General features: G+C 44.2%; 6 protein-coding genes and 2 pseudogenes across 17 annotated transcripts; 1 reads left to right on the top strand and 7 right to left on the bottom strand.

Moving 5' to 3' along the window:
- Nucleotides 1–339: 339 nt before the first annotated feature.
- On the bottom strand, nucleotides 340–655 carry gng8 (guanine nucleotide binding protein (G protein), gamma 8). Its single transcript, XM_084698156.1, has 2 exons — nucleotides 553–655; nucleotides 340–468 (listed from the first exon to the last, which is right to left on the bottom strand). The coding sequence occupies exons 1-2, from the start codon at nucleotides 634–636 to the stop codon at nucleotides 340–342; spliced, it is 213 nt and encodes a 70-aa protein (XP_084554282.1). The 5' UTR covers nucleotides 637–655.
- Nucleotides 656–2,627: 1,972 nt separating this feature from the next.
- LOC146287967 (syncollin pseudogene) lies at nucleotides 2,628–3,119 on the bottom strand (annotated as a pseudogene).
- Nucleotides 3,120–4,132: 1,013 nt separating this feature from the next.
- Nucleotides 4,133–4,697, bottom strand: LOC146287966 (syncollin-like). The gene has a single exon (XM_084698643.1). It carries the CDS (start codon nucleotides 4,695–4,697, stop codon nucleotides 4,278–4,280), a length of 420 nt encoding a protein of 139 aa, XP_084554769.1. The 3' UTR covers nucleotides 4,133–4,277.
- Nucleotides 4,698–6,038: 1,341 nt separating this feature from the next.
- On the bottom strand, nucleotides 6,039–6,520 carry LOC146287965 (syncollin pseudogene; annotated as a pseudogene).
- A 1,447-nt stretch (nucleotides 6,521–7,967) lies between these two features.
- selenow1 (selenoprotein W, 1) lies at nucleotides 7,968–9,214 on the bottom strand. The gene is made up of 6 exons (XM_084698039.1): nucleotides 9,028–9,214; nucleotides 8,878–8,902; nucleotides 8,728–8,781; nucleotides 8,531–8,605; nucleotides 8,336–8,430; nucleotides 7,968–8,238 (listed from the first exon to the last, which is right to left on the bottom strand). Exons 1-5 carry the CDS (start codon nucleotides 9,195–9,197, stop codon nucleotides 8,353–8,355), a joined length of 402 nt encoding a protein of 133 aa, XP_084554165.1. The 5' UTR covers nucleotides 9,198–9,214; the 3' UTR covers nucleotides 7,968–8,238; nucleotides 8,336–8,352.
- A 767-nt stretch (nucleotides 9,215–9,981) lies between these two features.
- Nucleotides 9,982–13,095, bottom strand: LOC146287963 (EH domain-containing protein 2-like). The gene is made up of 6 exons (XM_084698037.1): nucleotides 12,723–13,095; nucleotides 12,204–12,380; nucleotides 11,929–12,026; nucleotides 11,108–11,520; nucleotides 10,791–10,955; nucleotides 9,982–10,667 (listed from the first exon to the last, which is right to left on the bottom strand). The coding sequence occupies exons 1-6, from the start codon at nucleotides 12,944–12,946 to the stop codon at nucleotides 10,113–10,115; spliced, it is 1,632 nt and encodes a 543-aa protein (XP_084554163.1). The 5' UTR covers nucleotides 12,947–13,095; the 3' UTR covers nucleotides 9,982–10,112.
- Nucleotides 13,096–13,149: 54 nt separating this feature from the next.
- Nucleotides 13,150–20,380, top strand: znf541 (zinc finger protein 541). 11 transcript variants are annotated; one of them, XM_084698030.1, is made up of 17 exons: nucleotides 13,150–13,405; nucleotides 13,587–13,669; nucleotides 14,099–14,196; nucleotides 14,324–14,534; nucleotides 14,649–15,819; nucleotides 16,019–16,065; nucleotides 16,225–16,309; nucleotides 16,426–16,569; nucleotides 16,691–17,012; nucleotides 17,184–17,238; nucleotides 17,685–17,827; nucleotides 18,187–18,290; nucleotides 18,446–18,521; nucleotides 18,625–18,713; nucleotides 18,942–19,064; nucleotides 19,281–19,426; nucleotides 19,603–20,380. In XM_084698030.1, exons 3-17 carry the CDS (start codon nucleotides 14,112–14,114, stop codon nucleotides 19,793–19,795), a joined length of 2,994 nt encoding a protein of 997 aa, XP_084554156.1. In that variant the 5' UTR covers nucleotides 13,150–13,405; nucleotides 13,587–13,669; nucleotides 14,099–14,111; the 3' UTR covers nucleotides 19,796–20,380. The 11 variants fall into 11 exon arrangements, 8 of the variants coding, with proteins under 8 accessions (XP_084554156.1, XP_084554154.1, XP_084554157.1 ...); XM_084698028.1 differs by having other exon boundaries at nucleotides 13,578–13,669; XM_084698031.1 differs by having other exon boundaries at nucleotides 13,151–13,405; nucleotides 14,104–14,196.
- Nucleotides 20,379–23,675, bottom strand: zbed4l2 (zinc finger BED-type containing 4-like 2). Of its 2 annotated transcripts, none has more exons than XM_084698035.1 (2): nucleotides 23,546–23,675; nucleotides 20,379–23,241 (listed from the first exon to the last, which is right to left on the bottom strand). In XM_084698035.1, the coding sequence occupies exon 2, from the start codon at nucleotides 23,208–23,210 to the stop codon at nucleotides 20,646–20,648; it is 2,565 nt and encodes an 854-aa protein (XP_084554161.1). In that variant the 5' UTR covers nucleotides 23,211–23,241; nucleotides 23,546–23,675; the 3' UTR covers nucleotides 20,379–20,645. The 2 variants fall into 2 exon arrangements, with proteins under 2 accessions (XP_084554161.1, XP_084554162.1); XM_084698036.1 differs by having other exon boundaries at nucleotides 23,391–23,637.
- Between the last annotated feature and the right edge of the window lie 56 nt (nucleotides 23,676–23,731).

Raw genomic sequence — 23,731 nt, 5'->3', positions numbered from 1 at the left:
GAGGGCCCAGGGTGCACCCTGGGAGGCCTGTTAAGTTAATGTGTAATCCTACTGTTAGGGTGATGCGCAGATACCTGGGGATACTATTTACGAGCAAATGAACTTTGCTCCATCCGAAATAATCTTTTATTGAAGTTATGTCAGTCTCTCTTCCTCACTAATCACGAATCATTCAAAACCAACACCTGATATTTATATTTGATTACATAAAAAACACTGATATTCTTCTACTATAAAGAAAATAAATAGGTTAAAAAACAATTACACATCATTCTGCTCGCACTTGCAATTTAAGTAATATAATATCCATTCATTTATTTTTATAATGACGTACTGGAATTAGAGTATTGCACAGAACAATTTCTTCTCTCGAAAAGGGTTTTCAGAGGATACCACAGGAGTCACCAGAGGGTCCTCTTTAGCATGAGCTTCGCAGAAAGCCATCAGGTCAGCTGCTGCTTTAGACACCTGCACACACAACTGAATCAACTTCTACTTTGGCAACATACAATGGTTGGATTCAACTCGTATCTGCGGGGTCTGCTTACTTACCAGCATCCGTTCAATGTTGACTTCAAGTTTCAGTTGTTCCACAGTCTTTCTGGCATCGGCTATTTTGGCCATGTTATTGGACATCCTCACCTTTCTGGTGTACCTCAGCCTGGTGGTGACAATTGGACCATGCCTTTAAAGTAATGACTGTTTTTAAAAAACGTTAAAGGTGCAGGGAATACAGTTATGGTGCCCTTTTGCATTATAAATAAATGCCAACATGTTGGATTAAGCCACAAGGACACTGTTTTAATTTGCTTGTTATTCATACTCCCTGGGTCTCAGCTGGAAGTGGCACAGTGAGGGCCTCTAAGGGGGGGGGGGGGGGCGGTGTCAGGGGGGACAGGCCCAGACAACATTCCCTAAAGAGGCTTCCCCTAATCTACCTAAGAAGTAAATACACCTCTCTCCTTTTCTGTTACTGTACTCTGTAACAATTTGTCCAAAAATGATTGTCTGTGTTGAATGTCCTTCAAGAGAAAATATGATGCTGGGTGATTTTAAGTTGTGGTCGTTGTATTTATGCTCCGTTGCGCGTGAATTAAGAGATACCTCACTGATATATCTCCGTATCTGTGGACCTGAATCACTTTGCTTTGCTGGTCCACATGTCTTGCTTTAGCCTGTCCACTCACTTCTCAGAGAATAAACTTTTCATGTATATTTTTAATCTGCCTCCATACTAAAGATTGAGAAAGTAATGGTCTTTTTTTATCACTGCAATTTACATCTTGTTCAGTTAAAACTCGATCAGAGTGAATTTCAATATGAAACATGTACAGTAACTGCTACTATTGCTAAATGTATCTGTCCCACAGCAATCAAATCAAATAATTTAAAAAAAGTAAATCATCATATAATTTTTGATACGTATTAATGTAAATGTTTGATAAATATTTCCCACTTACCACTGAACGATTACCAACTGACTGATAGATCCAGGGCTCCTGAAGAAAAGAGTTCTCTACCCATGTACTGTTACAAATGAAAAGATTAAGACGATGATAGGGTAGAGTAGGTGGGGAGGTTGCCTCCTCTCATAATTAGCGCTGGTTCTTCCCCCATGTAGAGTTTAATGCAGCCATAACAGACAACATGTGGTGTGACCTTTCTCCCTTGACTGTGTCTCCATCACCCACATATCATAGACGCCAATCCAAATGTCTGGCTGAATCAATCTGATAAGACTCACAGATAGAAAAGGCTGTACGTAGTGTGAAAACGGCTCTTATACATGTCTTCTGTGTGGAAACTACATGTGAGTAACTCTGAGCTTTTGGCAGAAGTTTCAGTTAAAATAACCTTAGATCATTTTCTTAAATGGTATTAAATGTTACTGTTATAGGTTTTTACTAAAGTGGATCATCTTACAACAAGCAGATCATCTTACCATCATAGAGTCCTATGAATAATGAACCTGAATAAAGTTTCACAGAAGTTCCACGTGATCCATTGTTAAGCAAGACCCCACATTCGTGATATTGTAAGTGTCTTTGTGACCGAATGGACGAACGAGTTGAAATTGCACCAAAGACACATATCTGTAGAATAGCTAACCAGTATTTCTAGTTCCACAACAGGAATTAAGATTAGAAATCCAAAACGTTCAGTAACTACAGACCCTTGCCTATTAGAATCTGAAACAGCAGTGTTATAGACGGCAGCAGGAGGCACAGTGCCTTTCCAGTTTCAATCCATGCAGGATTCCACGCATTTACGGGATTATGACATGAATGGAGTCAAAATTGTATTTTTTGCTGTGAGTTGGTGGATGGTTAATATAGCCTATACCATGCCAATTATAGTGCATGGCATTTGTGAGCACAATACACACTTGTCTGCCGGCCAAATAGGTCTAACAATTAATAATACTTCTCGTAGTCTAGAAACATTTATTAATATGGACAATTATGGCCAAGTCTATAGTTTATTAAAAGCATATTCCAAGATTGAGAATAGACAACATCACTAACACAGCCTAGTCTAGGCACATCTTTTGTTTCCAGCAATTGCTTTGTTTTGTTTTGATATGCCTTTCAAAAATACATAGGCCTAACAAAAATAGTGACGATGCATTTGCTAAATTGTATTCATTTATTTGTGCTCAGTGACAAGCAACCTTGCTACAGTGACCTCCACATCTAGTAACAGGTGCAGTAGTACGCGGCGATCTCGTTGTCCCAGTTCCCGAACAGGCCCTTCAAGGACCTGCCGCCTTTGGCCACATCTTTGAGACGGTACTGAATTCCTGCTGAGAATTTGCGCTTGCTTCCTTTCATATGGATTTGTGACCACACAGTCAGGGAGCAGTGGCTTGACACCACCAAAGAGGAAGCACGGTTTTTCCAACGGGACGGCACGGCCGGAGCTTTGTCACCTATGAGGATATCGAGAGCCTTTCCACCACAACTTAGATCGTTTAGGTAGTGACTGTCTTCAAACAGGCGTGCGCAAATCTTATTGCCATTTAAATCTTTCAACGAGGCAGGATCTGGACATAGTGCATGCAAGACCACCATGCACGACGCTCCCACAATCAAAGCAATGATTGTCCTCATGTTGTTCTCTGAGAGTGTAGACGTTGACACAATTGGTCATGTTTATATAGCGTTATACTATCGGTTGCGTTGCGTAATTGTTGGTCTAAGATGAGAACATTAAGGTTTTGTCACAGGTGCGCCCAAGGTTATCCTATAAAAGTTTAGACAGCGCATTCAATAAAGAATTTACCTACACCAGTACCAGAGACAGTTGCTTACAATGTGCTTGCTTGCAGGCTTATTTAAAAAATGTTTCTCTCTAAAGATGGAGTTGACACTGTCCTATAACTTTTGTCGTCTTAAACTGCAAATAGGTCATGAGTTGTGAATTTGAACCCACTGAATGGAAGGCTGACTGTGTTTGGCACAATTTAGTCCCTCACTTGCCTCCGTATTTTGTGTTATTTTTTAAGTCAATAAAGCCTTCCTATATTCAAGATGTTTTCATGAAACTGTGTTGTATTTACATTTCTGACAAGTATTACATTCGTCAGTATCTTTGCAGATAACATCAAACAAATAATCTATTTGCTCTGCTATTAAATGTAAATATAACATATTTGTACATATCTAAAGAGCTCTACAAGTCTAAGTTTGCCTGTTGGGATGTGTACCAAGGGTGTGTCTCCTGTCATCTTCAACCATAGCATAGTTAGTCTGAAATCAGTTTTCCTAATACATCACAGAACTATCTCATCAGATATGAAGGCTAAATGAATACACAAATACTATTCCCAGTGCAATATAGTGTGAGCGTGAGTCAAGGCATTGTCTTGTCCAAAGAACTTCAGTGCCCAGTCTGTGCCCAGTCTGACCCTGTCTTGTTCTGTTCATCTGACAATAACAGCCTTGAACTTGAACTTGTGAGCACAATACAGTCTACACTTGTCTGCCAGTCAAGTAGGCCTAAGTTTTAATAATACTTCTCATAGGCTAGAAACGTTTATTAAGATGGACAATTATGCCCAAGTCTATAGTTTATTAAAGGCATATTCCAAGATTGAGAATAGTCAACATCACTGACATAATCTAGGCACACCTTTTCGTTTCCAGTAATTGCGTTGTTTTGTGTTGGTATGTTTTTCAAAAATACATAGGCCTAACAAAAATATAATGCCGAGGCATTTGCTAAATTGCATACATTTATTTATAATCAGAGCAACCTTGCTGCAGCTATGTCCACATCTAGCAGGTGCAGTAGTACGCGGCGATGTCGTTGTCCCAGTCCCCGAACAGGCCCTGGCCCACATCTTTGAGACGGTACTGAATTCCTGCTGAGAATTTGCGCTTGCTTCCTTCCTTCTTGATTCGTGACCACACAGTCAGGGAGCAGCGGCTTGACACTACCAAGGAGGAGGCACGGTTTCTCCAACGGTACGGCATGATCGGGACATCGTCATCTGGGTGGATATCGAGAGCCTCTCCACCACAACTTTGATCGTACACGTAGTGACTGTCTTCAAACAGGCGTGCACAAATTTTATTGCCGTTCAAATCTTTCAACGAGGCAGGATCTGGACATAGTGCATGCAAGACCACCATGCACGACGCTCCCACAATCAAAGCAATGATTGTCCTCATGTTGTCCTCTGAGAATGCAGACATGGACACACTTGGTCACGTTTATATAGCATTATACTATCGGTTGTGTTGCGTAATTGTTGGTCTAAGATGAGAACATTAAGGTTTTGTCACAGGTGCGCCCAAGGTTATCCTATAAAAGTTTAGACAGCGCATTCAATAAAGAATTTACCTACACCAGTACCAGAGACAGTTGCTTACAATGTGCTTGCTTGCAGGCTTATTTAAAAAAAAAGTTTCTCTCTAAAGATGGAGTTGACACTGTCCTATAATTTTTGTTGTCTTAAACTGCAAATAGGTCATGAGTTGTGAATTTGAACCCACCTTATTGAAGGCTGATACCTTTCAGTCACTCACTTGCCCCCTATTTTATGTTATTTTTTATGTCAACAAAGCCTTCCTACATTCAAGATGTTTTCATGAAACTGTGTGGAGTTTACAATGCCACACTTTGAGGTTTTTTTTACAGAGAATTGTATCTTTAGTACAGTCTGAACTGAAACACACTGAGGTGTGGAAAAAAAATAGGCCCAGTCAAAGCCAGATTACCTGAGGATAGGTTTGCCTGACCCAATCTGTCTGGTTTAGACCAGTCCTATTTGACACCCAAGGCCAGCCCAACACAGCTATGAACTACTGCAGCTGCCTGCTTACCTGTTTTCTGGCTGTTCACTCACAGTGACTCACATTCAGACTATAGAAGCTCATGTTTTTAGGATTTGACACCAAATGCACAGTCCTTAACAGATGGCAACATTTACATGCACAATGCTAACAACGTGTGGGTGACTGGAGTAGGCTACAAGGCAGAATTAATGTAACCAATTGCTTTATTATTTTGATTGAATGTCTTTGAAAACAGGTCAAACAAATACTTGTCAACTCCTAACTGGATTTGCTGTTAACTATTTTGAAAATGTGGATACTGATCTGAATATCCTATTGTAGCAAATGATGTGTCACATTCAGTATAACAAATATTACATTCTTCAATATCTTTGAAGATAAGATGAACAAACAAAATCTATCTAAAGAACTCTACAAGTCTAAGTTTGCCTGTTGGGATGTGTACCAAGGGTGTGTCTCCTGTCATCTCCAACCATAGCATAGTTAGTGTGAAATCAGTTTTCCAAATACATCACAGAACTATCTCATCAGACATGAAAGTTAAATACATTTTTAAAAGAAGTTTATTTAAAATGGACAATTATGGCCAAGTCTAAAGGCATATTCCAAGATTGAGAATAGTCAACATCACTTACATAATATAGGTGTACACCTTTTCGTTTCCAGTAATTGTGTTGCTTTGGTATATGCTTTTCAAAAATACAAAGGTCTAACAAAAATATAATGACGAGGCATTAGTTCAATTTCATTCATTTATTTGTGCTCAGTGACAAACAAACTTGCTGCAGCGACGTCCACATCTAGCAGGTGCAGTAGTACGCGGCGATGTCGTTGTCCCAGTCCCCGAACAGGCCCTGGCCCACATCTTTGAGACGGTACTGAATTCCTGCTGAGAATTTGCGCCTGCTTCCTTCCTTCTTGATTCGTGACCACACAGTCAGGGAGCAGCGGCTTGACACCACCAAGGAGGAGGCACGGTTTCTCCAACTGTACGGCATGATCGGGACATCGTCATCTGGGTGGATATCGAGAGTCTCTCCACCACAACTTTGATCGTACACGTAGTGACTGTCTTCAAACAGGCGTGCACAAATCTTATTGCCGTTAAAATCTGTCAACGTGTTAGGTTCTGGACATAGTGCATGCAAGACCACCATGCACGACGCTCCCAAAATCAAAGCAATGATTGTCCTCATGTTGTCCTCTGATAGTGTAGACATGGACACAATTGGTCATGTTTATATAGCGTTATACTATCGGTTGTGTTGCGTAATTGTTGGTCTAAGATGAGAACATTAATGTTTTGTCACAGGTGCACCCAAGCTTATCCTACGAAAGGTTAGACAGTGCATCCGATAAAGAACTGACCAACACCAGTCCCAGAGACAGCTTACAATCTCTGTAAATACTGGCGTGCAGGCTTGATAACATTTTTTCTTTCTTTGAAGATGGAGTTGACACTGACCTATAATTTTTGTCATCTTAAACCGCAAATAGATAATGAGTTGTTTTGAAATTTGAACCCACTAAATTGAAGGTTGACTGTGTTTGGCACTTTTCGGTCACTCACTTGCCTCCGTATTTTCTGTTAATTTTTATGTCAGCAAAACTTTCCTGTATTCAAGATGTTTTCATGAAACTGCGTTGCATTCATTAATGCCGCACTTGGGATTTGGGCATTTTCAGTTTTGTTTGATTAACTAGTTAGCTTTCACTGAGTGAAGTGGGGATAATGACACAAGCCTAGTCTGTCACCAAATTGGCAAGGGTGCTGTTGCTGGGGCTTTTTTTTTTTTTTTTTTTACAGAGAATTGTATCTTTAGTACAGTCTGAACTGAAACACACTGAGGTGTGGAAAAAAAATGCCCCAGACAAAGCAAGATTACCTGAGGATAGGTTTGCCTGACCCAATCTCTCTGGTTTAGACCAGTCCTATTTGACACCCAAGGCCAGCCCAACACAGCTATGAACTACTGCAGCTGCCTCCTTACCTATTGTCTGGCTGTTCACTCACAGTGACTCACATTCAGACTAGAAGCTCATGTTTTTAGGATTTGACAGCAAATGCACAGTCCTTAATGACACTAACAACGTGTGGGTGACTGGAGTAGGCTAGGCAGAAATAATGTAACCAATTGCTTTATTATTTTGATTGAATGTCTGTGAAAACAAGTCGAACAAGTACTTGTCAACTCCCAACTTAGAAGTGGACATTTGCTGGTAACCTTTTTTGGAAGTGTGGATACTGATCTGAAAATCCTATCGTGAAAAATGTGTGTCACACAACAGTTTGACAAGTATTACATTCTTCAGTATCTTTGAAGATAACATCGAACAAATAATCAATTTGCTCTGCTATTATATGTAAGTATAGCATATATCTAAAGAGCTCAACAAGTCTTAAGTTTGCCTATTGGGATGTGTACCAAGGGTGTGTCTCCTGTCATCTCCAACCATAGCATAGTTAGTGTGAAATCAGTTTTCCAAATACACAACAGAACTATCTGTGACTAACTATGAAGGTTAAATAAATAAAAAGAAAATAACAAAATAGAAAAAGACTAAAGACTTTTGAGCAAAGCTCTAATTCTGCCCCAGTGGAATATAGTGTGAAGCAATCAATTTCATTTTATTCAGTTCATTTACAAAGTGGACAAATCAACAATGTAATGTCAAATGCATCAGTTTTATTGAGAATAAAACTTAATCTTGGATGTGTCAAAATGAGAAAACGTTGTTTTTCAATCACTAATAAGATACATTCCCTTTGTACTGTAAACCAGCTCCAAAACACAGTGCTGTTACAGGAGCTGAATCTAACTGTCTGGACCAACGATGCCACAGCAAGGTTCATCAAGCAGTATCCATGTCTTCGACATTTAAGACACCGCCATCATTGTTTGCCATGTCAAAGTGTAAACAAACAGAAAAGATCACACTGTGGAAACAAGAGACACAACATCTTAACACATGCACAGTGAACGTGATGAACCACATATCATAAAATATTGAGGTTGAGGTGCAAAATGTCTTACCTCCTAGGACAAGCACTTTACTTCCCCATGGCCTGTTCAATAGCCGCCACTATTGGTGCCATTTTCTGATCGCTATCCACATAGCCTGAACCCTCCTGAAAAGGATTGTATTTTATTGTCCATACTATCAAATTGAGTACACTGTCTACAAATTAAATGCAAGCGGATCCAATTGACATCTGAATCAATTAGTACCTTCTTTGAATGAACCAACTTGCCATTCACCATCACTTCAAACCAGCCAGAAGCTGTTGGAGTGCTTTCACTAGTCTGTTGGGTAAATCAGGTTTAGACAACATCAAGTTAGTAAGTAGAAACAGTTTGCCAAATCAACACCTGATGAACTACTGTAGGCTATATCACCCTTTTTTTTATCCATATCAAATGCTTACAATCTCAAGGTCGCCTGGGAATTCATCCTCAAGCTGGGTCATGAGCTTGGTGAACTGAAAATACATGTCAGTTCATCATCAAGGTATATCAAATCACACAGTTCACCGCTGCAGCTAGAAAGATTTGAGATTATTTCCAAGATCGCTTACCTTGGGCCTGTACCCTCATCCACCGCTAAAGACAAACAAATATGCGAGTTAAATTGAGTAACATTTCCAGCATAACAGTAGAGGTAGCTTGTTAACTTTGCAAAATGTTAATGTAAAGCTCCACAAAAATAGCCAACACCAATTACTTACCAGTAAATGACGTGAACTTTGACGCCCATACTGATACTCGCAAAGGTCCTACTTTGACCACAGTAGTGATTATTTAGACGATGATTACCCAACGATGTCAAGTAACGTTTTTGTACTTGCCTAAAATGTGTTATTGGGTTAGATATGAGGCGGAGCGAGTTCAGAAACATCGTCCTGGGGTTCTCTTACACAAAGGGGAGGATATACATTTTTGACATGGGGGTAAAAGTAGCATACATTGAGTTTGGGCTTCTTCGCACACGCCCCATATACGCGAATAATGTATACAAGTGGATATATGTTAAATTTATTGTGCATAAATACATGTATTTTTACATTTGATACATTTCTTACTAGTCTAATAACATACAAGTCAGATTTTAGTCACCCCTTCAATGTAAACATAATGGTTTGGTTGCTGAATTCGACCTCCTCGTTGTGTTGTCCATCACGTGACGTTTCTGTCCGTCGACGCAAAGGGAGCAGCTGCGGTTAAATTCGATACATTTGCGCGTTGTGATCCTGTGACGCCCTGACAATCTCCATGGCGAAGGCTCTCCAGAGTTTCTCCCCAGTCGTTAGTCCTTAGTTTGTCCCTGTGAGATCACTACGGTTACCGACTGATGTGATAACAATCTCGTTGTGGGAACAAACACATTCAGATGAACACGCTGAACAGCTTAAATACATTCAAATAAAAGTCGCCGTGAGGCATCATTTCCACAAGTCAAAAGATTGTATTTCCATATATCACGACTTAACCAGCATGTCCGGGAATCCCTGTTGTATAACGTGTATCATTGCTTACTACACACTGAACGCCATGCTATTTTCAAGATACCGATGCAGTCAATGAATATCTAAACTGAGTCGAGTAGCCTAAGTGTCATGAATGTTTTGTTATGTTAATAAAATGTTATTGTGAATGTGCTAAATAAGTGAATAACTATAATGATCGTTTTGCTAGATTTAATACAAATTGGTAACAATATATAAACGTTTGTTCATCCAAGTAAAGTTGACAATATATTTTTTTGGGGTGACAAAGCCTGGAAACTTTCCCAAATGAATGTATCAGACAGTGACTACAACTCCAGGTTTTTGTGTAGGCGTTTGGAGGGTGGCACCAGGTGTACAGGCAGCTCTTGAGGTAGCCTGTGGCCCTCCACCCTTCCCTCGATGAGATAGATTGCCAAGGCAAACTCCTCATCATCAAGCATTCCATCACAGTCTACATCTGACAGCTTCCAGATATGGCCGAGTACAGTGTGTGGCAAGTTGCTGCTAACCATCCATTCTTTGGCCTTAGTGCTGCTCAGTTTCCCATCATTCGGACAGAGATTGTAAAATATCTCATCATATTTCTGTTTATCTCTAGCCACCACCCACTCATCTACCTGTACCACGCTCCCCTCCCCACTCTCAGTTGCGTCCTCAAATGGATCTCTCTTGTAGACAGGTTTGAAGGTTCCCAAAAAGTCAGTATCCATCATCACTGGCAGAAACTCCTTCTTCCCTTCCTGCTGATGCAGTAAGGGCATCAGCTTTGCAATGTCAGTGGACAGTAACTTGTCTAAGGAAGCCATATAGCTGGATTTGAGTGTCTTGAACTTTGTAAAATCTTGACCCATGAGTTTTTCCTTGGAATAATAAAGATATAGAAAGGTTAAATGTATCAGAAGTCAAGACTGTTCAGAATATAGGACAATCATATTCATTTACATTATGGTAAAGCATGCAGCTGTTTTAGGATAGTAGGACACCTGCATCTTGCCACAGTCAGGGAAGTCACCAGCAGGGACCCGATGATGCTGCTGGATCTTTGAGAAGATAAGAGGGAGGTCATAGATCAGGCTATGTTTCTTGCTGTCTTTGCAAAAGAATGCAGGCATTTCTTGCTTCAGGTGGCTGATGATGTGTGCATGTGCCTATAGGAACAAGTAGAGGAGCAATATTTCATTTCTAAGTGACAATTAAAAAAAAACAGCAGCAATTAAAAGTTAATATTTGCTCGTTACATACAAATTATCAATGAGGAATAATTAACTTTATAGGAAATAATAGGCCACGCCTCCCTCACCCTAACGGAGCGTGCCCTTTTCACCAGATCATTGAGTTTGCGTATGGCCGCATTGCGAGGCAGGTTCCTGATGTCTGTCAAGAGAGCCTCTTCCTCCACCTCAAGCAGTTGGCAGTGGTCAGACAACAGGCGTGGCTCGGACCAGAGAGAGGTGATGTAAACTCTGAGTATCTCAGGGGTCCGAAACACTCTCCCCAGCGACCACATGAGGGAGCCATACACCCGCATCAGCTGCTGAGAGTCAACCCTGTCTGCCTTGTTCAGCACAACGCGCAGCTTGTCCTCGTTGCCACGCAGCGCTCCGAAGGCACGGGTAAGCTCATCGGAAAACTCGAGTTTGTGCGCGTCAAACAAGAGGATGATGCGATCCACACGTTCCGCAAACCAGCACAACACTGCTGGAAAATCATAACCTACAGATAAGGAAGAGCAAGAAAGTGGTCTTAACTCAAGTATGAATTGCACAGAATTGCTTAAGAAACAGTTGTGGTTTTCATTATTGTGTGAAGAAGAATGGTAACTACAGCAGAGCATTTACAGTTCCACCCATGGCTCCATCGAGACGTTTCACATCCTCGCATCCAATACAAAACCTTCCTTAGGGCTCTCAAATGATCTCATACATTCTTGTGTTTGAGACCTCACCCTAGTCAGGCCAGACCAGATGCATCAATGCATTCATCTATGACAGCCATTTAAATGTTGTTTCTTGATCTACAAGGTTATGAAAGATTAGACACAAATAAAGTCATGAGTCCCTTCAGTTAACTGTAACTATACTAAACTCCACTAGACGTACATACTGTATCAGTCCAACGTACCTCGACTCATTCTCTTTTTAGCCCCAGTCAGGATTCCTGGAGTGTCAATAATGCTGATGCTTTCAAGGATCTGATTTGGCAGTTGGGCACATTGAAATCTGCAGTGGAAAAACAGTCAACAATGACGTAGATGTAGAAACATGTCGATATTGTCGACAGTACTCTTATATAACTCCATCTCTCCTTACCTCCACAGTCATTCGTATTGGAATCTGAGCAAGGCTCGTGTGATTTACACTTCAAATGTTCTACAATCAAATCAACCATACTCTCACCTGTTAAGGAAGGCATTTCCGAAAGGGTTGAGTTTCCGAAAGGGCTTTTTTGGATCTACTGTTAGGGCATTCCCTGGGATTATTCCTTCCACTTCCCCATGCATAATGGCAGTAAAACAGTCGGTAGTAGGCTCTGGACCAACTCTGCTTCCTGGGAAGTCTTGCTCTAGGAGATACCTAACAGACAAACACACACAAACACAGGCTGACTGACTGCAGAATAATGCCAGGAGATGCACAGATGGAATAGTTCTGTGAAACTCACTGATTAGCCAGAAGCTACATATCTACTACACACCTTATACCACACACCAAATTTATTACACAAATATCTGATCAAAATCCACAACTAAATCACATTGAAAAGATTTTTTGTAACTTTGAACTTAACTTTTATCGATAGCAAAGTACAAATAATGTAGATAGAAAGTACAGCAGAAGATAATGGGCCATAAGTACATCCTCCTACATCAGTGCTTATCAGGCCAGTGATTTCAAAATTATCATATTGATACTCACTTGATGAAAGTCGTTTTTCCGGTTGAGTATTGACCCATGACTAAAATCATTGGTTTGTTGTCAAAATCTGCATCCTCAAAGCTGGGGGAGTGAAGATGATGGAAGCTGCAGTGTTTCTCTATGGGGAGTAGCCTCTTGTAGTACAGATTCTTGAGCTCCTCTGTAACGACATGAACATCTTCCAGTGTTTTAGAACTTTTTTCTGTAAGTTCTTGACTAGACATGGTTATGTTCCTGCAGACGAATAAGAAACAAAATGTCACTTAATAAACACAGTTCTCCTATTCCCGTGTTGAGGACACCCTCCAGTCACAAGTAAAAACGGTACAAAATAATTGTGAACAGAGAACCGCAACTGGTACCCGATCCAAAACAGGGACGTAGCTGTGAGGGAGGAGAGGGGTGTTCACCACATCTGCTGAAGTGCACCTAACACAGAAATGAGTCAAGCGGGACTGGGTGGAGTGAAGTAGAGCAATGATATCAGGACATAATTCCTAATATGTAGAGGGAGCTGGGGAATGAAAAGATTAAACATTGAGTGTGTTTTAGTTGTTGTTTTTTACAATTGGGAGGACAATCTGAGCATGGGTGTCGTATCTCCCTTTTCCCCGTCGACACGCCCCCATCCCTCCAAAAAAAAAATCTAATAACGGACTGTATACTAAGTTTTAAATGGCCAGGTGAGTGTCATAGGCTAACTTCAAAATGTACAGCTCAGTAGACGATATCGATATAGTCAGATACGATTTGAGTGCAATGATTCTGGCACATGATTGTGCAACCAAATACACTGATTTAGTTAGCTAATTACAGCAGTAGTTAAGTGACGGACCATTCTTCGATTTTTCTGAGGCGATTCAGTTGGCAGTTAGCGAAGAGCTAGCTGCGCGCCTACCCTTACCAGTTGGCAAGGAACAGAGACATTTCTCGTGAAGTCCAATCAGGTGAGATTACTTATTGTCAGCATAGCTAGCTAAACTAGTTTCAGATTAAATTGTGTAATTATTTGAAATTTATTAAAGGGAATGATCAGATATTTGATCAAGTCTGAAACGTACGCTAACTCTACAACACATGTGTGTGATCTAGCTAGTAGTACACTGGCTACCTTTTGACGATCTTTTTCGCTCAATTTAGACCAACTAGCTAGAGCTGGATAACTATCACAGAAGCTTAGCTAGAGCTGAACCACACTTGTGTTGCCAATTGGCCATGACTAGACTAGTTAACAATCGAGTAAATTGGCCAAGATTGAATGAGGCGTTTCTGTGCATAGCAATGGCAAAACAACAGAAGTCTACAAGTTCATCGACTGAGGAGCAAATTATAAAGACAGATGAATACGAGCACTGCTTTTCCTCACTTTCATTAAGGAAAGACTTAACCATGGAAGCTGTCAGTGGCCTCACAGCCCCCACTCCTTTGGCAGCCCCTCCCCCTGACATTTTGCAGTCAGAGCCTTGGATGGGATGTAAGTCAGAAATATGTTAAGCCTAGTAGTCTTTCATGTTCAGTGGTTCAACATTGGTAAATAAAAAGTTCCAGCGGTATGTTCAGATGATAACAAATGTGGGCACTGTTTCTCTGTTAACTGACAGCTGTTACTGCAGACATATATGATCGGTCTTTGTCTGAGGAGTATTCGTTGACAGTAGACCTGCCGGTCCGTGACTCCTCCTTCGAGTGTTCGCTCTGTCTCAAAATGTTTGGGACGGCAAACTCACTCAGCAAACACCTTCTGACGCACCAACAAGAAAGACCCCATGTGTGCTCCATCTGCCAGCGAGCTTTTAAACGTCACGACCACCTGTGAGTCACATATTTGTGTATATTTAAGAGCTAACCAACTGATGGTTTAGAAACTTAAAAGTCCCTGTGGAATTCAAATGCTTCCGTCTGAAACGTTACCATTTGTCTTGACAGCAGTGGCCACATGCTGACTCATCAGAAACGCAAGCAGTTTCCGTGTGCAGAGCCTGGATGTCGGAAGAGCTATTATGACTCTCATTCCCTGAAGCGCCACTATATGTCTCAGCATATCTCCCCCTTTGTCGCTCCCATTACCCAGTGTGTCCCTCCTCTAGCCCACTCTGCCAAGACCCAGTGGGAGACTGTGGAAAGACCTGCTGGATTCTTTGAAGGCTCAGCAGACACATCTAATTACCACTCACTGTTCCTCGCTCCACCACATGCTAGATCAGACAAACTACAGCATTGTTCCGACTATTCTGCCTATGCCAGCTACAACAGCAACAAAAGTTTAGCTCCCCAGGATGGCTCGCTGGTAAACAGCTGCCTAGAGCCCAACCTCTCTCAGCCTAAGTCTGTGTTAGTTCTGGCACCATGGAGGCAGGGATCTGATAAAGGTCCTTGTAATGACTGTACAGGGGAACTACATCCATCCCAGTGGAACCCTGAACCCCAGACCCAGGAGAAGACCCAGACCCAGGTCCACATCGGCAGCATGACAGGATTGGAAGGCCCAGGCACTCAAAGCTGGGATAGTAGAATCGACATCCCTGTCTCTGACCTCCAAGGGCTGGAGGAAATGATGTCATATGACCCGTGCAGTGGGGCAGCCAATGCCGGAATAGACAGCACGGTGATGCCCTTTGCAGCAACAGACATACCCCCTCAGTCCAAACAACTCAACGTCGTAAAACAGACATATAGCCAGGTGAGCTCTGAAGGTAAACCTCAGGATAAACCTCAGCTTTATTCTTTTGAAAACACAAAGTCCTCCGCATGCTCCGTTTCGATCATACCCTCCAAGCCCGTCGTCCGCGCCGCTCACAGCTTCTCTCAGTCAGCCCTCCCAAACCAGCCCACCACCGGCGGGCCACCTCCGCCCATCCTTCCTCCTGTCCTCTACAGCATGGTGAAATCAAAGGCCTGTCTAGACAGGGTAGAAACGAAGAAGAGGAGCGAGAGGCGCAAGAAGTTACCGACGGCACATGTCCCTGCTCCGCCTCTCCCCCCCGTCTCCTCCCTCCTAGCTCCTCGGCGGCCCCGCCCCCGCCCGCTCCACCTGGTCTCCCCCAGCCAGGTGGCCATGGCCTCCTTCTCAGACAGCTCCGCCTGCCAGCACGTCAAGGTACTCTCTTACTCACGGCTTCACCTGTTTTCATAGCATCTGTGTGGCTCTGATAAAAGAGAAAAGAAAGGTCACATTAATCACATTTAAAATAAGACAATAGAATATAAGTTTGTGGCTATGTAAGAAATGTACGTAGATTAACATTAGTTTGTGTGTAGAAAGATGTGGACTAAAGTTTTCAGTTGAATTTACCCAGGCAGGAAATCCCAGTGTACTAGGAGAGGGACCAGATGCTAGTGAGTGGTAAGTTCACTGCTACCGTAGGAACAGATCTCAGAAACAGGGAGGTTGACCTGATTGGACAAATACTACAGTACATGATGTTCCCCACTTCAGTACATAGACTTATTGTATGGATTCTGTTTTGTGGGGCTGCTGCGTGTGATTGGTCCAACGTGTCAGGATGATTCCAAACTTCCCACATGCAAACAAGGCTTCAGGAGGACGAAGTGGATCGTCAGTCAAAATAGAACCCCACTCTCCTGAGGTAACTATATGATGTGTAAACATATCTCGGTGAAATTGATCATATTGCGTTACAGGTGAATTAGAAAGGATTTTAGTTTGGTTGTGTTTGTTGACGTGTTTGTATGTGTCCTGCAGAGTGAAGACTCAGGCCCACAGGGGGAGAGGTCTCCCACTAAACACATGGCTCTGTCTCCACTGCTCATTCCAGTCTCAGTCCCTGTCACGACAGATCCTGACTCGGCAAACAAGGAGCGAGAAGACAGCGCTCGTACTCCAGACGTAAGCACACGAGAACCATTCAAGTGTAGATATGCTCAGGTGCCTTGAACCCAACCAGTGGAAACAGTGCAAACACAAGCACGGAGGAGAGTAATGCCCCTGGTGGTGGCTTGTGTCCCAGGCTCAGGGCCGCTCCGGGAGGGTGTGGGGGAACCGCCGCCTGGACTTCATGAAGAGCCTCATCATCCCTCCTCCCGCCCCGCGCCGACCCCCGGCCGAGGAGGCGATGGGGGGCGCGTGGGGCCGCGGCGCGGGCGGCTACACTAGCCGGCTACGCTCCCCGATGTACCTAGTGGACCACCTGCTGAACCCCAGCTCACACCCCCCGCCCTACACCCCTCCGCCCATGCTGAGCCCGCTCCGTCCTGGGACAGGCCTGTACTTCAGCACCCTGCCTCCCTTTCACCCCTGCCCTCCACCCAGCACCTATACAGCCACACTGGGTCGGTTTAAATCATACACCATTTTTAGAGGAAGTAGTGTAGTGTAGTGTAGTGTAGTGTAGTGTAGTGTAGGACTGTAGTGTCTTATCTGTGAATCTTATCTTCCTGTCCAACACGTTACACGGTGTGTACGTGACTTTGAATCTTTCGTTGGTTTTCTCTGCTGTCCAGATGGAGTTGATGGGATCTCCTTGGAGATGGACGACACAGTTGTCAGTATAAAACCGTACGTCTCTCCTGTCAGTTCATCGTTTCAACCAGAGATATATATAAAGGCTAGATGTCTCGTCCGCGTTGCCAGCCAACGGGGTCGAACGTCCGCACATGGCAGCCATCTTGCTACAGTCACCTCGCTCACCCAGAACATTGTGTTGATGCTACATGTACTTTTTAAATGACTATAACTTGCTCAATTTTCAACCGATTTTTAAACGGTTTGGTTTGTTATTAACGTCAGAGATGTCTTTATGCCATTGCATTCTTCTATTATATATTTTTTAAATAACATAATTATTCATAAGTATGCAGTGGCATGTGGCAGTGTGCGGACGTTCTAAACTCCGCCGTAAGACATCTAGCCTTTTTACATATCTATGGTTTCAACCACACAGACACCCCAGGTACCAACACAGAGCAGGTGAGGTGAGGTCAGTCATCCTGGGTCTTTTCCAGGAGGATCAACGTGGGCCAGCGCTTCCAGGCAGAGGTCCCTCCCACGCGCAACGTGCTCCTGATGCTGTACGATGACCACCCTGCCCAGCTGGTGTGGGCTCCATGGGGAGACTCATCCACCAACACAGACACACAGAAGAGGGGTGAGGCTGGCCCTCGCAAATATCCGTTCTTTCTCACGTTCACCCCTGATCTGACTGTGTGATTGGGTTCAGCTGATAGTCCCAACTTCTGATTTCTTTCTGTGTTTTATTGCTAACCTTTCGCCGGTTTGAGGTTGACGGTTGGTTGTGTTTACATTCAGTCATTTAGCAGACGCTCTTATCCAGAGCGACTTACAGTAAATACAGGGACATTCCCCCCGAGGCAAGTAGGGTGAAGTGCCTTGCCCAAGGACACAACGTAATTTGAATAGCCGGGAATCGAACCGGCAACCTTCTGATTATTAGCCCGATTTCCTAACCGCTCAGCCATCTGACTCCCAGTGTTGTTGTGTTTGCAGTGGAAGAACTGCTGGATCTGTGCTGTTCCAGTGTGCTACCAGGAGGGGGCACTAACACAGAGCTGGCTCTCCACTGTCTGCACGAGGTGCAGGGAGACATTCTGGTGAGCGGATCTGTAGTTGTCCCAGTAACTTGTAATCAAGTGTAATTTAATGGGAAAATGTGTCCAAACATTTGACTGGTACTGTGTACAGTATATATATATATATATATATATTTATAAAAATGTTAAAGAGTAATGATGCGCCCCTTCCTTAGGCTGCACTGGACCTGCTGTTGATGAGAGGAGACTACCGTTCTTCAACTCACCCCTTGAGTGACTATCATTACACAGGTATTGTACACATCAATAACCATGACTGTTGACACGGTTTACAAGACTGCATACTCCCAGGTCCTAGCCTATGTAAAAATGTCACATACCTTTTGACCTTCAGGGTCCGATCATTGGACCCCTCTGGAGAAGAGACTATTCTGTAAAGCTCTGCTCACACATGAGAAAGACTTCCAGCTGATTCACAGTGAGGTGAGAGACAATGACTACAGTGTGAAGCGGTGTCAGGATGTTTACTGTACCTCACATCTCAGGTCTGAACTAGGAAGATTACAAAAAAAACAACACCCTCCCTTACAACACTGCCTTAACCCGTTACAAAAGCTAGCTCTACAATGAGGCGGTCTCAAACGCACAGAAAAACATGCATGTCCGTCCCCCCAGCTATCATACTAGCTTGACGGCTGTCTTCCCCACAAGTTGCAGACCAAGTCTGTGTCCCAGTGCGTGGAGTACTACTACGGCATGAAGAAGATCAAGAAGTTCAAGCCACGATCAAGCAACCGAGGATCCGACAAGAAGGAAGGAGCTGACACTGAGTCGGTGAGTGATGCTACTAGTAGAGGTCGAGGTTCTAGAATAGTAAAGGTTCTAGAATAGTAGAGGTTCTAGAATAGTAAAGGTTATAGAATAGGTTCTAGTAGCTAACAAAGGACACATACACCGGAATATGTCGAGGGGGAAAAAACTTGTGCTTCGTACGCAGTGGCGGTATTTAGTGGTGGCATGAGTATGATGTGTTTTGTATTGCGTACGGAGTCTCCAGAGCACAGCGAGGACCATCCTCTTGGACGACGGGGGTCCAGAAGGAGGCTACTGAGACCAGACTACAGGGCCATGGGCCTGCTGGAGGAGAACCTGGCCTCTGGAGGTGCTTTGGAGTACACCTGTCGGGAGTGTGGGCGGTCAGTGGAATAATATTAAACTCAATCACAGGGCATAATCACTGGCCCCCAGCTCTAAAGGCTGTGATGAATCATTGACCCCCCCCTCTCTCTGTCTCAGCTTTTACAGCGTAACCGAGCCGATGGCTTAACCGGTGTCCTGTTTACCCTGTCCTGTGTCTCCCCTCCTCCCCCAGGGTCTTTGACCGGGTGAAGAGCCGCAGCGCTCACATGAAGAGCCACAGGAAGTCGGAGAGGCAGTGGCTGTCCGGGTCCAGCTGGTCCACAGGCTGCCCTGCGGACGAGCCCCCCCAGGAGCCAACGCCCAGCCCCCACACCACGCCCACGCTCTACTCCTCCAGAGGGATCCTCTACACAGAGTTCAACTGACACCTCAGTCCGTGTTTTCAACTGACAAGTCAACTTTCACACATGGCAAAGTTGTGTTGTACTGGCCAGTATTTTTTCAGTATTTTGTAAGAGGCTTTTAATTTATTTTAGGGAGTATTCTTTGAAAATTATGTTGAAACAATCCAATGAAAAAGAGGGGGAGATTATTCAAGTTAGAGCACGCTGCAAAGATGTAATGTTGCATTCCAACTGTTGGACGGGTTAAGGTAGTCCATGTCGTTGTTTTATTCTCTAAACCATATTATTTGTTACAACAATAGCGAGGAAGAACTTGCCCAATCCAATCAATATTTTAGTACAGGGAAGAGAGATGTTTTATTTTTAGGCAGTTTACTTAACTTTAGCAATAATTCAACAGCACAAATTCAGATTTAATGCTAATATTGTTACTGTTTTCTTACACCTGAGAGAATGAGGATGGTATGACTTCAACAGCCTCACATATTAAGTGGCCTGCCAAAGTTTACTTTTATCCAGTTAAGGAACACTTGTCTTTACTCTCTGTTCTGTCATTGTGAGTGTTGATACGTTTATTGTTTTATAATAAATAACTTCATGCCTCTTTTATTGTAATCACTTTTTTAATCAAACTTTACCAACAGTAACATGCAATCACTATTATATAAAGTGTTACAATATACATGTACTGGTACAATTTTTTTTTTAAACATTTAGCAGGTACAATGTGAAATGTTAAGGACAACATGTAAAAAATAACCCCATTAATAGCTCATAAGCCTTCTAAAGCCTTCATAGGACTTCTAAATGTGTTAATGTCTTTCAAAGGTTACATGGTATGCACAATGTAGTACAGATCACAACTCTTTTTCTAAGCTTTACTCTCGTAGGAAACTAGAGACTGATACAGAGTCTCTGTAGTCTGATCGCCTCTATGCTTGTCTGGGCCCCTGGGTCTCCCTGTTGCTGCTCCCATCAGCTGCTCGACATAGTCACAGTTGTGGTGAAGGAACAGAATGTGGTCCAAGTGTTGAGAGCCCAGTGTGGCCCTGCGCTGTGTGACAGGCGTCTCTCTGGGAGCGAAGGCTCTGTCTGCGGGCACAGCTGTGGCAGGGATGGCCAGGTACTTCCTTGCGAGCCTGGCCACAGCGGGGAAGCGGTGCTCCTTAGAGCGCCACCAGTGGAGAGGAGACAGGCTGCGTTTGCAGAGCGGTTCCGCAATGTAATTCTCCAGCTGCTGGTGGATCTCCGGCATTCGCTCGGTGGGATCCACTCCTAACAGGATGTCATACATGCTCAGTGACAGCAGGCTGGACTCTCTGCCATGCTGGAGGTCCCTCGCCACAGAGCCTGACGGGCCCATCTCTGCACTCCCTCTTTTCCTCAGACCAGCTGTGGAGCCGGAGTCACCTTCACCCGAACCCTTGCAACAGCTTTTGGATGGCGATGTCCTGGGTGCCTCACTGGGATGCAGCACAATGAGGTCGACCTCCTCATTGGATCCACACGACCCAGGTGAATCGGGGTGCGTCTGTCTGGCCTGCGTGTCATCTAAACCCATGTTCATCACGCCCTCGTCCCCTCCCTCGTCCTCCTCCCCCTCGTCCTCCATATCTCCGCCGTCACCGCCTCGCCGTAGCTCGCATTCTTCCACGTCCGGCGTCTCCGCTGACAACAGTTCTTTGACTCTGTCGTGAAGCTCGCTGCGAGCGTGGGGACTGAGGAAGCGCAGCTCCTTGAACCTCGGGTCCAGGAAGGAGGAGAGGACAGCCGGGGTGTCCAGTAAGGCGTCCTCTTCTCCCAGCCTCCAATGTCGCTCCATCCCCGAGCGAACCCTCTCCATGACCCCTTGAGCGACGTGGCAGCTGCTCTCGGCGATATGCTGCTCCAGGACGCGGGACACGCCGTGCAAGCACGGCATGAGGGAGGAGATGGGGGCGTTTATGTCCTCGCTCAGGAAAGAGGCAGCGATGCGTACCGTCCTAAGCACTGGTACCAGTTCCTGTAGAAGGCGCCACTGATGGTCTGCCAAATTGGCTGCGGCTTTCTGCTCCTCGAGCACTGAGCTCACCATCCACTTCAGCTCTAGTAGGCTCTCACACATGTCAATGGCCGTGGCCCATCGGCCAGGGTCGTCCAACACCAGACAAACACCGGCCTTGTTTGAAGCCTGGGCTTTCTGGTTCAGGGCGGCAGCGGCGTGTGCTTCGTGTTGGAAATGCGAGATGATCCTACGTACCTCAGCGAGAGCCTGTCTGACTGGCTCCACGCTTAGTCCTTCCTGGATGCACAGTTTAAGGGCCTCTCCTGCACAGTGCAGTGCTACTGAACCTTCCGGAAGATTCTGAGGTAATTTACTTGGACCCGCAGGGTTTAGATGTTCTTTCACGAGTCTGCTGTCCTCTGCTCCTCTGGCTTCTGTAGGAGTCCACGGAGTGTTGTGCACGATGCAGAAAACAAAGTTTTCGGGAAGACGGAATTCAGAGAGGACAGCCTTCAGTGTGACCCCGAACAGGGTGAACCCTCTTCCACTTGACTCTTGACAATAATCTGGCATGGGAAGGGTCTCCAACACACAGCGGGCCAGGTGCCAGTCTTTGTCAACAAAATGTGCGCTTATAGTGAGAAAGAGCCGTCCGCTGCCTCCAACTTCACAGCCTGCTACAGACTGCCAGTACTCAGTGCAAAGAGTCAGACTCCGGGGGGCCATGCCAGACTGAAGATACTCCTGCAGGTGCTTCTTCAGAGTATCATAGCGATGCCAAAGAAGGCTGCCAAGCTGTGAGGTGTTCGGCACACAGTAGTGTGGTTCTAAGCAGCTCAGTAAAAGACCAAATCCTCGCTCCTCCACAACAGACAGTGGCTGCAAGTCTCTAAAAACCATTTCCAAAATGAGATCCGTCAACATGCCTGCTCGCTTTTCACTGCATTCCTTAACACCTGTGCCGCTATGCTTGCTGTGACCAACGCCACTCGCACTGTATCCAGAGTGTGAACTGCTTGGATTAAGGTCTTGGTTGGATACTGGGTTCTGATTTGTGTGAACACCTCCTACTTCCAGAGCAGGACATGCACGAGCACGCTTCGTCTCCTCCGGTTCAGCGGCCATGTCAGAATCCTGCAGCTCCTCCTTTACTATGAATGGAGCAGGTGGTTGGAACATGCCTGGGTTTACCACGGTAGATGTAACTGAATTAATGGAAGGAAGGACATGTTGAGCCATTGGTTGGAATGAAGAGCTTGCTATTGTGCCGACCAGCGTGTCACGAACATTATGTCTTCTGACCAGATGCTCCCTCATACTGCTGGTGCTGTTGTGAAAAGACAACTGTTTCTTACAGATATTACACTCAACCTGGGTGTCATTCAGTTGGGTGCAGTAGTTCCACACTTTAGATGTGCGTCGCTCAGATCCACGGTCTGCTCTCCTCTTCATTTTTGACGATTTGGCAGGGTAGTCGTGGCAGCTGGATCACAAGAAGATATCCAAACAAGATTTAACTTGAGTATAGAAAGAAAAGTCGTTGTTCCACTTCAATGATATAGGCTATAACTTGTAATAACTATATAGGATCTATATAAGATGTACAAGAATTACCATCGTGATTCACAGTACCTGTTCTACTCGTAACATTATTCTCAAATATTGCTTAGCCACCCAGTTACAGCTGGCCTCACGTTGCACGTTCTTCAGTGTCTTTCTTTACACATACACGCACCTTGGCTATCCATGCAAATTCGATATTGCTATTTAACAGTAATGGCACATACCTAAACAGCACTATCGTGTTTCCTTCATTTGATTACGGCGCCTGTTGTTGCTAAATTAGGCCTCCGTGATCGCTATAGTTTCGAACTCTAAACCGGAAGAGATTCTTTTAGTGTTACGGATCAAATCAAATATATCTTGTAAAAAAGGTTTGAACAATGATCATTATAGCTGTAAGTTGACATTAT

This window comes from Hypomesus nipponensis, chromosome 5 (assembly GCF_054491055.1).
Source record: "Hypomesus nipponensis isolate SF chromosome 5, ASM5449105v1, whole genome shotgun sequence".
In the NCBI taxonomy this organism is placed as follows: domain Eukaryota; kingdom Metazoa; phylum Chordata; class Actinopteri; order Osmeriformes; family Osmeridae; genus Hypomesus; species Hypomesus nipponensis.
The sequence above is the reverse complement of the archived record's forward strand: the minus strand, read 5'-3'. Positions and strand labels throughout refer to the sequence as shown.

Excerpts from the sequence above, each read along its gene's own strand:
- zbed4l2 (XM_084698035.1), bottom strand. The coding sequence starts at position 23,210 with ATGAAGAGGAGAGCAGACCGTGGATCTGAGCGACGCACATCTAAAGTG.
- gng8 (XM_084698156.1), bottom strand. The coding sequence starts at position 636 with ATGTCCAATAACATGGCCAAAATAGCCGATGCCAGAAAGACTGTGGAA. Across the intron at positions 469-552 it reads TCAACATTGAACGGATGCTG|GTGTCTAAAGCAGCAGCTGA; the intron begins GTAAGTAAGCAG and ends TTGTGTGTGCAG.
- znf541 (XM_084698030.1), top strand. The coding sequence starts at position 14,112 with ATGGAAGCTGTCAGTGGCCTCACAGCCCCCACTCCTTTGGCAGCCCCT. Across the intron at positions 16,310-16,425 it reads TAGAACCCCACTCTCCTGAG|AGTGAAGACTCAGGCCCACA; the intron begins GTAACTATATGA and ends TGTGTCCTGCAG. Across the intron at positions 18,291-18,445 it reads AGGTGCAGGGAGACATTCTG|GCTGCACTGGACCTGCTGTT; the intron begins GTGAGCGGATCT and ends CCCCTTCCTTAG.
- LOC146287963 (XM_084698037.1), bottom strand. The coding sequence starts at position 12,946 with ATGTCTAGTCAAGAACTTACAGAAAAAAGTTCTAAAACACTGGAAGAT. Across the intron at positions 12,381-12,722 it reads GGAAAAACGACTTTCATCAA|GTATCTCCTAGAGCAAGACT; the intron begins GTGAGTATCAAT and ends TTTGTCTGTTAG. Across the intron at positions 11,521-11,928 it reads TAAAAAGAGAATGAGTCGAG|GTTATGATTTTCCAGCAGTG; the intron begins GTACGTTGGACT and ends CCTTATCTGTAG.
- LOC146287966 (XM_084698643.1), bottom strand. The coding sequence starts at position 4,697 with ATGTCTGCATTCTCAGAGGACAACATGAGGACAATCATTGCTTTGATT.